This window comes from Platalea leucorodia (genome assembly GCF_965183815.1).
Source record: "Platalea leucorodia genome assembly, chromosome: 1".
Lineage (NCBI taxonomy): Eukaryota > Metazoa > Chordata > Aves > Pelecaniformes > Threskiornithidae > Platalea > Platalea leucorodia.
Genome location: NC_138823.1, coordinates 64,768,911 through 64,784,129, shown reverse-complemented (window position 1 = coordinate 64,784,129; position 15,219 = coordinate 64,768,911). Strand labels below are relative to the sequence as shown.

The 15,219-nt window shown below is 39.5% G+C and overlaps 1 protein-coding gene across 2 annotated transcripts in view; it reads right to left on the bottom strand.

Moving 5' to 3' along the window:
* TSHZ1 (teashirt zinc finger homeobox 1) overlaps positions 1 to 15,219 on the bottom strand; it is a gene marked incomplete at both ends in the record, with an annotated part of 52,734 nt that overhangs the window by 28,474 nt on the left and 9,041 nt on the right. Inside the window, one exon of one of the 2 annotated variants that reach the window (XM_082305074.1) lies at positions 7,517 to 7,619. The exons of the other annotated variant lie outside the window; for it this stretch is intronic. Within the exon in view, the coding sequence (XP_082161200.1) occupies positions 7,517 to 7,619 (103 nt within the window). Of the gene's footprint in view, positions 1 to 7,516; positions 7,620 to 15,219 lie in introns of those variants that run through there. 2 annotated transcript variants of the gene reach the window in all.

The following is a 15,219-nucleotide window of genomic DNA, read 5'->3' as shown; positions in this document are numbered from 1 at the left end:
TTCTCAGATAGGAAACTTGTGACAAGAGTATAACATAGGAAAAACTTAAAGAAACCTGAATTTAGCCATTCAGTCTTAGGTTACATCAGGATTACACTATGAATGCTCTCCAACCCATTTTCCACCATGCAGCTACACTTGTATCTGCCCTTCCTTTCTGTAGTTTACCATCCACTACTGCATCCTTGAAATTGTACATGGTGATTGTACATCTTGGCATCTCACTTCCTGAAAAAAGTAGGTGGCAGAAAGAGTAGCAAAGTAGCAGATCCTGGGTGCTACTGAATCAAGAGCATAGAGAGAAAGGCTGGTTTAGAGAAAGACCAAGTCATCTTGTTTTCAAAAGAAAAAAAAAAAGTATTTGGGACAATTTTCTTTGGGAAGCAGGGAAACTTAGGAATAGATTTATCCTCAGTGGTTTAGCATGCTAGGCAAAGATGAAGGCTGATAGGATGAACTGCTGGTGAAAGAGACATCTAAACTACTTTAATGCTAGCATGCTGGGCAAAGACTATGTCTCTAACTACAGAACAGCAAGTTTCTAAAGGAAATGCATCACTTTAGAACATTTCACTGTACGCCTGTGCAGTAGCCACACTGGTACTCAGTCACAAAGCACTTGCAAGGAACTGCATTTAGTTTGTGAAAAGAGGGGTAGCTAAAGCTCTGCTCGTTTCTAAGAACAAGTCTAGCTGCACCTGGTGTAGACTGTCAGTGAAAGTGGATTCATGCTACAAAGCCGAGACTTTGCACAGAAGCAGCTGAGGAATGGAGATGTGTTCTGTTTGATGATAGGAGAGGTAATCCCCACTGCTGTGGGAGTGGTAGCCTTCAGCAGAAGGGCAGCAGCGAAACAGTGGTGGTAGTAACAAATTTTCACAGTTATGTTCGCTACATCTTTGGTCTCAGCAAAACGTACCACAGCACTGACAGTGCCATAAACTCACAGGGCTTTGGCAAGATGCATATAAAACACAAACATGCAACGATCAATCAAAGGCATAGAAAGATGGAAATGGGCAGGGTGGCACTGCACTAAGGAAGAGGATTACAGAGACTATACATTTTGCTGAATTTTCCCTAAAAATGCTACATGTAGTATTCTCCAGTCTAGAAACCCTCTCTAGGAGGAGTCAAAAGAAAAAATTAGCTTCTTTTTTAAAGTGCAAAGCATTGCAGGGATGATCCTGGTTCAGTCCTATTTCTACATACTAATATTTTATTTCTGTGTGCTCTTTCCATACAGAAAATATAGTACAAAGGGACAAACCTTGAAAGATGTATCTGATCTAAGCAAAAGTTAAGTTGGAAGTACAGCACATGAAGGAGGGCTTTCCATGTGTAAACCAAACAGTTAATCTGAGGAACTGGGCCATTCACCTGAGGAAGGGAACTGTACTTCATCAAGATCTACTAGAAATTGGGAACCTCCTAAAAGCAGATGCTGCTGATTACGTACGGGAAAAGAAGGAAAAAAGATTAATGATAAAACTTTATCTCTGTCCCAGATAGATAATGGGTTAGATGACGTGTTTACTTGATCATCCAACTAAGTTTTTACTCCATCTACCTGATCCCTAATGAAGCAAATTAAAAGTTCAAATGAAGAAGCACTCTTTAAGTATGATGTCACTAAGCAAAATACAATATAACCCATATGCTACATACTGCCTGTAACAGAATACATACAAGTGATAACCTTTACAAGAAAGGATGAGAAAAAAGCAGCTCATCATGGGTTATCAATGGAAATGTAACTTAGCGAGAAGCTGCCTAGTCTAGATGGATAGGTGTGATTTAGTGAGGGACAGAGCACTGAAGAAAGTATCATGGGTTGTGGACTATACTGCTAGCCCTACAAAGTTTCCTAAAAGACTTCACCTTTATAGTGTCTCTCCTTACCTTTTATTCGATATTACCCTCCTTCATCATGACTGTTAACTCTGGGGGTAGAGTCTGTGCTCAATGCTTCTAAACAGCATCTAATTGAGCAGGCTCTGACCTTGACTCAGAGCCTCTAGACAACAAAATGCTTGTTTGTCAAATCAAAAATAACAAAAGCAATTTTAAAAATTTATAAATGTAACTTATACACAAAGCCAAAGACTTTTTAGAAATCTAAGTAAAAAGAAAATCCAGGATTTAGATGTTCATGTGATCTGCTAACTTTAATTCAAATAAACCAGGCAAAAACGATCCAAGTGTATCTGATGCTGCATTTGTCTTGAATACGAAGCCATTCCCACTACATTACTCAATCACATTCTTATCACTTGAGCATTAACTTTATTCTAAGATTCCATTTCAGTACAACTAAATGTAGCAGACACCAGTAGGACTGACGGAGATACATGAGCATAAGGCTAATTTTAGAAATTTGTTTAAGTTTCTTTTTTTTTTTCTTCCTGGGAATGCATCAGTGAAGGAAACCCACCAGCTCTGAAGAGAACTGAAATTCAAAAGAACAGAGGCAGGTTTCTGCAGGTTGATAAAAAATTCTTCACATTACACGGAATACAACCACCCTGTAAATATACAGGCCAAGGAGTCGGAAAAAAAAAAAAAAAGTACACAGTCTATTGGATATTCCTCAACTGCAGAAACACCTGTGTTAATTACATCACTCACACAAGTTAAGTGCACAGTAATCAGACGACAAAGCGTTAACAGTCAGTGAGTTGCCATGTAATTACCGTTACATCCAATGGAGTTACCCAGTACTGTATGTACTGCATTGTGCCTGTTATTATGTGGTAACTATCAAATTACCATGTGTCATCACTGTAACATTAGGTTGATCCACTATGGAAATTCATTGTGTTCAACAGCAGTCTAAATTCTTCATTTTGTCCTTCTGGTGATGTGGACAGGTGGATTACGTACTGAGCTATACTAAAGGTTAAAGGACTAGGTTAGGCACTTCATAGATTAAACCTGATCAAACAGCCTGATTCTGCCACCTTTTCCCACTATGAGTTTCATTGCTCCGTTGCAGATGGGATAATACTTGACAGGGTACTACTATCTGTCCCAAAGTGATCATTTTCTCCTTAAATTTCCTGTAAAACCTACAGCAACTTTCCGTCTCTACAGCTATAGTAGTTACTATCTTAAAAAAATAGAGAAGAAAAGCAGGTTTTGCTTGCTGTAAATGGAAGGGAGTCAACAATGTCAGGAGATCCATTTAGGACTTACACTGTTACTAATCTATTTTACTGAGAAGACATACAGAAAATAATACCGTGATGGGAGGAAAGAATATTAGGTTTGTTTTTTTTTTTTTTTTAAAAAGGACAAACAGAAATAGATACATCATGATAAGCTTTGGTTCATACATTTTCTGCATCTATATTTCTGTGGAGAAAAAAATTAAGTGTTAGAAGTGCTTTAAAATAACATTAGGAATACACACAAGTCTTGGAAACAACCCAAGTGAGGGAGCAAAACTGCAAGTGTAGCTCTCAACCTGGGAACCTCCCACACTACAACAAACTCATTAGCAACTGCTAACAAGCCACCTGGTGTGAGCTACATGATAAGTGAAAATACGATGGTGAGGATGTTATGAAAATGGTTATCACCCATCAGTGCATTCACTACAAGGAGTATTTTGCACATATATTTTACATTAACACTTGGAAGGTGCTCAGATGTTATGTGAACGGGAGCCCACGCAAGAGCCCGCACAGATGACACAGTGGTTTCAAGGGCGCGGGATTGTTCACTATTAGCTTAAGTGACATCTAAATAGGTGCACAGCCAAATTCATATACAAATGAAAGTCAAAGACATTAAGGGGACAAAGACAATTGGGTAATTATGTAAATAAAATTTGAAATATTATAAAAGATTTATCAAAATGAGGAGAGAGTCTTTTCTTACTATGATTAGTTAGCATATAGCAGAATCCCTGAGAAGACAAGACAATTACTGTTTCACACAGGTTAGCAGAATAAGATATACCGTCTGGGGAAAGTAAGATTTATCGACAACTACCATGTGTCATCTTTACCGCGACTGGCCTCAGGTTTGCAAGTGTGTCTGAATTAACATAGAGGTAAAACACACCTTTTTTTTTTCCTTCTGAAGAAAGGCCTGAGGTCTCAGAAAAACCCGTGGTAACAAATATTTTCTCTGCAGAGCACTTCCACCTCAACAGCTGCAGCTCACGGTTGAGTTCTTTGAAACAGTTCATCGATAGGTAAAGGTTACATCTGGTAAAAAATAGCTTGAAGGCAGGTTTTTGCCAAAAATGGCTCACTTCCCTTCCCCTTTGCACTTTTGCACAGAGCATTTCTGACCACTTGCTACATCTCTGTCAATCTGCCAGCGGCTCCGTGGCTCAAGATTACAGCACTGGAGATGCACGCAATTTTCAAGTATCGGGAACTAACAGCAAGTTAGCAACTGTTTATTGACAAATCATCCACTGCTGTCTCTTCAACACTTTACCTCCAACCTTCTTCAGTATTTCCTAGAATCCTTTGCAGAATCCAGCTCCCCTTATGTGTCAGTCATTTTGAAGTTGTTTAATAGGGAATGGCGGTCAGTGGAGCCAAGTGACAATTGGAAGGGTAACTTCTTGCAAGTGATTTCAACAGAAGACCAGAAGCAAGGAATGGAAACAGATTCACGTCCTCATATTACATCCAGGTTGTTCTTACACTGTCAAATATAGTGCCTCCAAATCACAAGTGATATTGCTCTGTTTATAGTAACAAACATGGTGGAACGGTGTTCACATAATTCAGGTTTCACCACTGTGTCCTCTAGCCCCGCTCTAAGCGGAGATGGTAAAACAACGGCATCCCAGCCTTGTTTACACTACATCTTGCACCATTTACTGCCCCAGCAGAGACATGAGCCTAATCAACTGATGTGTAACTTTTTACAACAGTTTTGCTGCTCAAGATCTACCCTTGACTCTCAACGTGCCAACGAGACCGAGTTCAAAAAGATCTGTGTTAGTTAACTCGATGTCACATCTGAGAAACTGCCCTGCTAAAAGCCTTTTCCGTACAAAGAACTTTTATGTGAGCACACGACTGTTTCTGTGATGCAATGACCAGCACCTCCAGCACTGGGATCTTTCCAAACATTGCCTTACACAAACGCTTTGGGGCTAATGCTACCTGTGTTGCTCATGGAAAGTAATGAACCAAGTTATGGGAGAGGGAGAACGAGGACTTTGTCTCTTTAATTTTGCATGCATGATAATGTTTTTAACCACTAAGGTCATACCTGCATGTGATGACTGACAACTTTTCAGCTTGATTCAAAGCAAACAGCTGTTGGTTTGATTGCCTAGCAACTAAAAGTTGATGGATGACCCTTAAGATGGATAACTACCATAAATCACCTCATTCAGACTCTCAGGGAAAAAAATTAAAAAACAATGGTTTTCATGACATTTGCTGCACTCCATAATGTGCCATGATAAATTTGGCCGCCTTATGGATGCACAGTTGTGGCTGCTGAAATTAGACACTTTTGTTTTCTGCATTCTGCACTTCTTGTAGCCCCCTCTGTAAGGTGTGTTCATGTTAATATACTCCACTGTCAGAAGAAAGCAGAGTACCAGAAGCTACTGTCAGTCACCACAAGGCAGGGAGAATCTGTATTGAATCTCTGCATCACCAAACAGCTTTTAATCAGGAAACAGCAGTCTTATATCATAGCTATGGCACTGGGCTACATGCATTAATAATCGTTACAATATATTTAGTGTAATGACTTGACCCCGGTCAACATTATTGATGCTGTGATTAATATGAATTTGATAAACTGCTTCCTCTTTGAAGACATTTTGTATGTTTCTCAAGCAAGAGAAAAATACTTTTTATGTATAAGTAAATATAGCAGGCCTTCATAGAGGCATTCTGATCTCAGTTGCACAGGTGTACAAGTAGATTTCTCAGGATTTATACTAGCGTCCCTGAAATTGAAATCTAGACCACAAGAAGGAGGGGAGAAAAAAAAAAAAAGATATCCTCATTTTCATCTTATTAATAGAAGAAAAAAAAAAATCCAAACTCCCCAAATCGGGATTCTAAATGGAAGGCCATATTCCTCCCAGAGAGTGTTCAGACAGAAAGGGAAATTCCCTTTTATTGTTCTAGATAATAGGATTTCTCTGTTTGTTATGTACAGAATACATATGCATTCAAAAACAGATGTTCATAATTGTTTCCATTGTTTGGATTTTTTTTAAATTCTTGAGCTTGACTATTCACATGAAAACTCTCACACTGAATTTGGTTTATGACAGCAAAATGATTTCTGGTTTTGTTTAAAGAAAAAAAAAAAAAAAAAACAAACAACAAAACAAAACAAGGAGATAGTTTGGTGCAAGTTTTAGTATACCCCTGTGGAAGTGCTGCCTTAAATGCTCGTATGTGAAGAATTCACCAGGGATAAGTGTGGTTAAGAGCTACCTTCCTCTTCGTAGATACAGGTCAGCCCACACGGAAAAACGGCTATCCAATGTATTTTTTTGTATGATACAGTAATTCCCAAACTGTGGTACATGACCTACTGAAGGGAGGCAGGTCAAGAGGGACCCAAGCTATGATCACAGGCATGAAAAAGAACTCCAAAAACTGAATCAGTGGGAACTGGAAGGTATCAGTGAAAATCCGAAAATCAGAAATCAGATGGAAATGGAACATAAGCAACTTTTTTCCTGGGGAGCAGGAGGTTACCTGAACAAAGTAATTGGGAAAATGGTGCCAAGGGAAGAAAGTTGCAAGGTGGGACTGAGCTGTCAGAACATGTGGGGGAAGCGTGCTTGACACCTGCTCGCACTCTATCTAGACTTCTGCTACCAGTTTCAAGAACTTGCCCCTTTACTGAAGTCAGTTGAGCATTTTCCGAATTCAAGTTAACTCATTTCTAAAAAAATCAAAAGTCATGTTCCAAAGTGTGAAACGTTCTAATAAATTCATGACGCGTGCTGGTGGTACTAGATCAGAAATAACACTCAGCTGAAGCATGACTTCAGATTTTCAGCAGGTTGTAAGCAGTTTTCTAAAACATATATTTTGAAAATATGAGGTATGTTTTCACCTGCAAGATCCTGATCTACGTTTCTTAATTTTACATGAAAGTGGAATGTAAGCACAGTATGCATGAGGCTGTTGAGGTCTGCTGCATTTCTCAACAACCAAGAAAGTTGATGCTCCACCAGGTACGCGTGCGATCTACTAGACGCTCTGTAAGATACCTCAAGCAGTAAGTGAATATGTAGTTTAGACACTCTTTGTCTCTCCCAGCATAGACGAACATGGCAATGTAACAGTGCTAGCTGTAATGCAATTTATTTGGAGCTTCCGAAATTTCAGATCACAGCATTCTATAATCAATATTTTGCATTATTCAGGCACAGTACCCCTTCAACTGAGAACCTAACTAGTGTAATTCACACAAGCAAGAGTCTCAAGAGCACCTAGATATGTTTAGCATAAAAGCACTTATATAAATATAACATTCAGATCTCTATTTATTGTCTCAGCTTTAAGTCTTGGATGCCTCCGTGAAGGACCCGCTAAAGAGGACAAGACGGCATGCTGGCCCTTTAAAACTGAAATGCTTGTTTCCTTTCTGTAAGAAAAGTAAATCATGCTATAGTGAGTGGAGCTTTGAAAAAGCATCCATCCATTAAAGTTCATGGATCCTCGTTTCCAGATTGTCCCTCCCCTGGCTGTGTCTCAAGTTACAGCCTTGTACAATCCAAGTCTAAATAATATTCACTATGATAAATGACACCATAACTCCGATATCCACAATCAATCTTTGCTTTAAAGATACATCCATCTTCAATAATGTTGATGGGGATTCTGTAAAATGGGAAACGTGACTGTTTTCCCGACCTCCTAACAGTGGGGGAAGGAAGCTCTGAGTGATGGCTGTCAGCCCACATCTGGCTGCAAAAATAAATTAGCCTTATGTAGACAAATGAAAGGACCAGCCCTGACTAGAAAACAGCCACTCCTGAGCAATGGCTAATTTATAGGACTCCTTTCTGGAAAGTTCCTAGCTGAGGCTACAGTCTCCTTAGCTATCTCTTTAAATGATATCTGATGCTGTAAATAACTTCAGTGTGGTAGGAACTACGCAAAGTACAAAGAGTGATTTGGTGGGGGAAGGGGAGGAGACAATAACTTTCTCACATTCTTTGTACATGATCAAGATGTAAAATTCAGCCACTTAAAACACGCTCACACACACATGCAAACAAAAGTTTTGTTTCAGCAAAAACGTTGTTGTATTTTGAAAATATGCTCTTCTTCGTTTGACAGAAGATTAGTTTCTACTTTAACTCCTTTGTCATCTCCTGGGCTGCAGGACTGAGGCAACTACATTCCAGAAATTAAACTATTCAGTGCAAGTGACACCTTGAGGTTGGGGGATTTTTTTTTCCCCCATTAAATGCTATAAACTTTTCTTTCTCCTCACCTTGCCCCCTCCTGCTGACAGAAGAGTTTCACGAGGGGTGCGGCGAGTCCTACCAGGTCAGTTCCTTTACGCAGGTGTTGTGCGGCCCGGATGTTGTGAAGGGGCATACAGAGAAACTACTCGCTGTATTTATTTCAGCACATGGTTTGAGAATAACCCAAAGGAGAATTTAAAACGGGAAGGTGGAAGAAGCCTCCCTCTCAGTCTCACTCGCTGCCTCACATGAAGAACAAATCTCTACCTGTGCATAGGACAGTGGCTACCCTTTTTTCACGACTGAAATGCTTTATTACCTTGTTCTTTATGTCTTTGACCTTGTCCTGCTGTAGAAAAACGTAGGACTTTAATTCTTATAGCGTACAATATATGGGATTTAAAAAAAAAAAAAAAAAAGTAGTCCTTTTCAGGAGGAGTGGGGAAACGGATGAGGGAGCAGCCCGGTGCACGTTATTTCCGCACACCAGCCGGCCAGCATGGCACCTGGGCATCACAGCTGCCCGGGGGAGGTCCGGCAGCACTGGGGAGGGCTGCCGGCAGCCGTGGCGGCAGCGAGGGTTAATTCTGTGAAGGTTGAAGGACTTACAGTAATGCTGCGAAGACAGAAACATCACAGGCTTTCCTGGCAAGAGGCTCGCAGAGGGTAGGAGGGGACTGCGAAATGAACTCTCTCAGGCTTTGTCGTGTGCGTTTCCCAAGGCCCGGCCTGGCCCCTTTGATAAATGACACATGTCATTCTGTCAGGGGCTGACACTGCAGCTGGGAGGGCCGGTGATGTATGGCTCCGCTGAAAAGGAAATCAACTTTTTGGCACCAAGTAAGACTGTGCCCTGTGTAAGGATTTTGTTTCTCAAAAAGTGAAAGATAGACTTAGGATTTAAAAAAAAAAAAAAAAAAAGTTGAAAAACAGATTGAACGACAGCTTACACTTAACATAAATTAACTCGGTAATGGTGAAATGTGCTAGCCTGTGATAAATAAAAGCTACATTAGTCAATTATTAATCACACTCCAACTTGTAGCCAAAACCCATGACTTAAATCTGAGGCCTGAGCTGCCTTACAAACAGATAAGACAGTGTTTGATAGATGTCTTGCATAGTGTAATCAGGAAGGAATCAAAGGCTTAGTGGTTTAACCAGGGGGGGTGTGGAAGGTTCTGGAAACTGAGACTGGGTAAAGTGGATAACTGGATTGAAAGCGCCCTTTCACTGGGGATACAGTATATCTTTTGACTGCTTAAAAAGAGAGAGAGAGAGAGAAGAGGGGAGAGAGACATATCTGAATTTGGTTTAATCTTTTTTTTATATACAGGAATGTCTCAAAACTGTATTTCCCTCCCCCACCTCCCACCACCACCACTGTGTTAAATCATTTAAATCTGATCACTATTAAATGGATTCTCACCGAGACATCAAGTGTTTCAAATATGATCGTTTTGCACGGATTACAATTTAAGCATTTTATTTAATCGAATGAACTCGCATCAGGCTGCAACACATTCATGCAGATACAAGCTGCAGAGAAAAAGCACAAAGCTGCATAAACTAAACGATTCCTATTCAACCAGACTGTAAAGATAAAATAAAGGATTTCAGATACAAAGAAAAAAACTAAACATCTAAAAACATGGGGGGGGGGGGGGGGGGAGGAGAGAGGGCGGGAGATGGGATGCAGTATCTAAAAAACAGCATTACGCCGGTGTGAAAGGCTGAACTTGTGCATCACCTTGATGAGATGCAATCACAGAATAGCTCTGCTTTTTGTTTATCCTCTATCTGCAGAGCAACATGATGGACACTGAACCCAAAGGTGACTTTCCTCGCCTGACCAGAGAGAACTAGCACCACATAGCACTAAAATACCACTCCTACGGGTTCAGCAGACCTGAAACGGTAGCCTGGGCTTTCTGGAGGCCCTCAACTCAGGGGTGACACGATGCGAGTTTCACCATCTTCCTCCCCGTGTGGATGCTCTCATGCCTCCTCATCAGCATCCAGAACTCTGCCTAACTGAAAACAAAAGGTTTTGTCTGATACATAGAGCCTTGAACAGAAGTATTTCTTGGATGAATCGCAGCCTCAGGTCCTGATCTAGCAACGGGCTGTACATGGGCGCACCCCTGTGACTGCACGAAGCCAGCTGCTGGATCAGGGTCTTCGTGGCAGGTAAGTCACTTTCTAGCCTCGCTTATGTTTTCACCAGCAATTAATAGAGAGCATCACTGGGATGGGGGCTTACAAAAGCGTTACAGCCCCTTCCTGAATCGGGCCTTAATGACCACTGTTATCAGCTGGAACACTGTATAAATGTTTGTTTCTCAATCAGTAATTTCCAAATGCTTTACATCATTTCTAGTGATGTACCAATCACACCGGTTCATCATCTCCCGAAGCTTCAGACATGATGTGTAGCTGCAGTATCACACAACTGACTCGAGTTTTTAACCAGGACACAAAAAAGACGCAGATCCCAAGGAGGAAAGTAAGCATTCACAGCATCAACCATGAAGGACTTTATCAGACAATTTTCCCAGCCACAAAAACACTGCAGAAAAAAACTCTGACCTTTAAAAACAATGATTTACCTTTTCTCCCTTCCCCTCAGCATGTTACTATGTTACACTACAAAATATGGAAACTTTTAAGTGTTTCTACATGGGACAGGGTCCTACTGTGCTTGGTGCTGTACACACACGCCAGGCACCAAATGAGCTTTTAATGTTAATCAAGTGAAACTGCATTCTTCAGGTTACACATGCTGTATATGCTTGGCTTTTTTAGCAGCACAAAGACGAAAATAAAAAGGAAATCATCTGTAACTGTAAAAATTACACCACCAGTTATAGCCAATTTTTAAAGTCTGTATACATTCGTATGCATGTATGTAGGTACATTTAACCACACACACTCCCTTGCCCTCCAACCTGCCATCAGGATTTTATATTATAAAGTAATGTCCTACTGTAAAGTAAAATATTTCTCTACGCCGTGGTGTGGACTTGCCAGTAGACCCAAAAAGCGCTCCAGTTTACCTCAGTTTTTAGAAGTAAACTAACAGTTTCACTCAAGTAAAATCTCAGATAATCTCAACCAGCTGAAAATGACAGCAGTTGTCTAGATCACAGCAGCTATATACCCACTCACCAACTTTAAGGTGGTACAGAGAGTGCTTAATTGAGGAATTTAAAAACGATGACTGAAAAAAGCACAAATTTCAAAGTAAATGAAATAGGGAGACCCTTTGAAACCCAAACTTTAGTGACAGCCCCTACAGACAGTATAGCTATTTTCTCAATACATGTGAAATTTGACTATGGAAAGAAAGACAAGGAGCAAGGGAACAGTGTGTATTTAAAAATACGTGCACACTGTCTGGTGTTTTAAACTTTTGCCTTCCTATTGCTAAAATATCATTTTTTTAAGTCCATAAAATTTCAGATAGTGTGCAAAATGTTTATATATTACCAAGGTCTCCCTTTAAAAGGTTTATACTTTTACTTTATGACCTGTCCTTGATTTGACACTTCCGCTCATCAGAAAGGGATTTATAAAATAATCCTGAAGGTGAGGAACAGACATCTGTCAGGGACTGGCTGAGTTTCACTTTGCGAAATTTAAGAAGGGAGAGAAATCCTGTTAAGCTCTCTTTAGTCACCAATAGACATCAAAGGTAATAATTAAAGAAGACAGACGTCATAAAAATAAATTTATGTAGTTCTTTATAATGCACAAGCACTCTAGTGTGTAAAACATCTACTAGAGTGAAAGAAAATACAACATTCCAAATGAGCAAAAATCTGTTTTGTTTGAGTTTTTTTTGCCTACTTGAGTAACATTAAAAAAAAAACCAACAAGTTTAAACTAAAGTCTTTCAAAACCTTTGCCATCTGTGGGTACATGAACTATGGATGACCCCGAATGATTTGCACTCTGCTCAGAATCCCTTAGAAAGCACGGGAAAAAGTATCATTAAGAATGACTGATGACTGCCAGTCATGGTTGACCTCACCCAAGCTTTGGTCTCTGCCTCAGTAATAAGCTGTCCTTTATTAGCACCAACACTCCATAAAAGGGGTGTGTTTAGTCACAGGATAGTGGCCTTCTAATGCTCATTGCTTCTCCCTGAAAGATTGATTAGTGCTCATTTTTACTGCCTTCACAGTATATACAGTGACAGTGCTGCAGAGTGTCAGGGCCTGCAATATTGATGATAAGTACAACTACAAACTAGAGGTTTGGAAAAGGCAGAGGACTGGGAGTTCACTCCTCTTTTCAACTGGAAAACACTACCAAAACAAAAAGGACAAAACACAAGCTTACATATGAGCTACCGATATTCTGGTAAAGATAAACTGAGGCTAGGGAATTCCCTTTCCCTGAATAAAGGCCGTTTAAAATACAAAACTTAACAGGAAAGGTTATTTTTGTTCATTTTGTTTTGAAAATGCACAGGCATTTTTCCTTTTACCTACCAGATGTTAAAGCAAAAAAAAGACTACCCTGAAATATCATTCTTGTGTTTATTTTTTATTTCAGAAAGGCTTTTAAGTAGTGACTTACAGGGTAGGGAAAAAAAAAAAAAAAGTCTTTTGTAAGCAGAGTGTGTGAATGTTCCTGATTTGGAAGCTACTGCAGTGTCCCTTTGCAGCAGCAGGTGCCTCTTTGAGGGTGAAAAAGAAAGGAAACGTGAAGAAAACATGTTGGCCATGTATCATCTTCTGCACAAATATGCCTGCATTAACATGACTCCTCTCCAGCTTTTACATTTGAAGTCAGTGGGATCTATGTAGATTCCTTCAGTGAAATTAAGATCTGGAGTCTAAGCTGGCACCATCGGAGAAAAAAACTGTATGGTAGAATCATGTAATGTAGAATGCAATTGCATGCAGTGCAAAGCAGATTTAAAATAGAGCAAGACCCAGATGTAGTCCTTGCAAAGCATCAGCACTGCAGTGATGAAAGAGCAGGTAAGGATTCATGAACTTTTTCATATTAAGAAATTCCAACCTGAATACATTACTTGGAAGAGCCATGCCTTGACTTGATTTGATTTAAAAAGTAGAACAGAATTGAAAACAGTCTTTAAAATCGGTGTTTTAACCAGAGACTTTATAGCATACGAGGCCAGCTCAAAGTTATACTGTAGTAGTTTAATATGGAACAACTTGTCCATATGGCTCTTCCTGGGAACGAGTCATTTCACATGTTACAGCAAGATACAGCTGAAAAAAGGCATGTTTCACTGTTACTTTTATATAGCTGGGAACTCGAGCACAGCAACCTCATACCAAAAAGTATTACAGCAAGAGTTTACTGCATTAATAACAGGATGCCCTACTGCTGTGACACATTCTGTACTTTGAAATAAATATTAGTCACAATAGTTAGGTTTTAAATTCATATACTTTAAAGCTGAGCTGTAACTATGACACTTGCAATAGTGATGATTTGCCAATAAGGCCTATTAACTATTTCGCGAAGAGCTCCTTCTTTTATTCAGCCTGTTGTACTATCTTAATATCTAGCTATAAATCATTTAAAGACATACTTACTTAAAAAAAAAAAAACAAAAACAAAAACAAAACAAACAAAAAAACCCACAAGCACTAGCACTTGAAAACTGGATGTTGGAAATTCATGTTCACACTTTTGCATTGAATTATCATCTTTTGATTTCAGCACACAGAGGTTACTTGCAACTAATAAATCATTTCTTTTTCAATTTTAAAATAATAGTTAAAAAATCCTGCTACATGACTACATTTTACAAGGCATCATGGCCCAAGTCCTGTGCCATGAAAGTCAATGGCATACTCTTTCGTATACTTCTTTTGGGCTTTGGATCAGGCCTAGCCTGGAAAGCATCCATTCTTTTCATTCACTACATTTACCTTGCACTTCGTACATTCAAATAACAATGATTGCGGGGGGCAGGGGGGGGGAAGGCAAAAGCTGAATATGAAACCACTATTTTTAAATCAGGAAAATGTGCTTTTAAAAAAAATGAATTAAAACTGTGGCTTATGCAGAAAAGCAAAAATATTGCTACTACGAATCTAGACATTCATACAGTTCCTAATTCTTTAGGTGGTTAAAACTGGCCCTGCTGTACAGAGGAAAACGGAGACAATGATAAGCAGCACTGTGACTATTAGCTTAGAGGGATTCTACTTGGCTATTTTCCTGCAGCATGCACTGCAATCACAATAATAAAGAAATCCTGTATTCCACCCTAATTCACCGAGAAATAGAAACGCTGGAAATCTAAAATAATTAAGTCAATTCTAGGTTTTTCAGAATGGAAAGGAAGCTTCTTTTTCATATTAGCTTTGAATTTCATAGAGATACAATAGCCATGGAAGAAAAAAAAAATGTCCATCAACTCAAATAAACTGCTTAGTGCTGCAGCAGTGTGGTGAACAAACAAGAGCAAACCAAGAAATGAAACACTGGGAGAAATAAAAATAAATTAAAGGTTAAATAGGCAGTTTGGGTAACAGGCCTGCTCCAAGAAATAGAAAAGGTGTGTGGGGGGATCTAAGTTATGGTCTGATCATTATTATTTTTTTCTCAACCTTGCATTTGTGAAAATACTGAATCTATAAGCAGTTAAATGGAGCTCAGTGTAAGCTGTTGGTTAACAAGTACACTAAGCAAGAAATTCAGCTTAGCTTGTATTCCCACAAAGAGGAGGATTTCCAAGCAGGTGCTCTACTGATGGAGCCCTAAACCGATGACTAAACTCAAAATTGGACTAATATGCCACA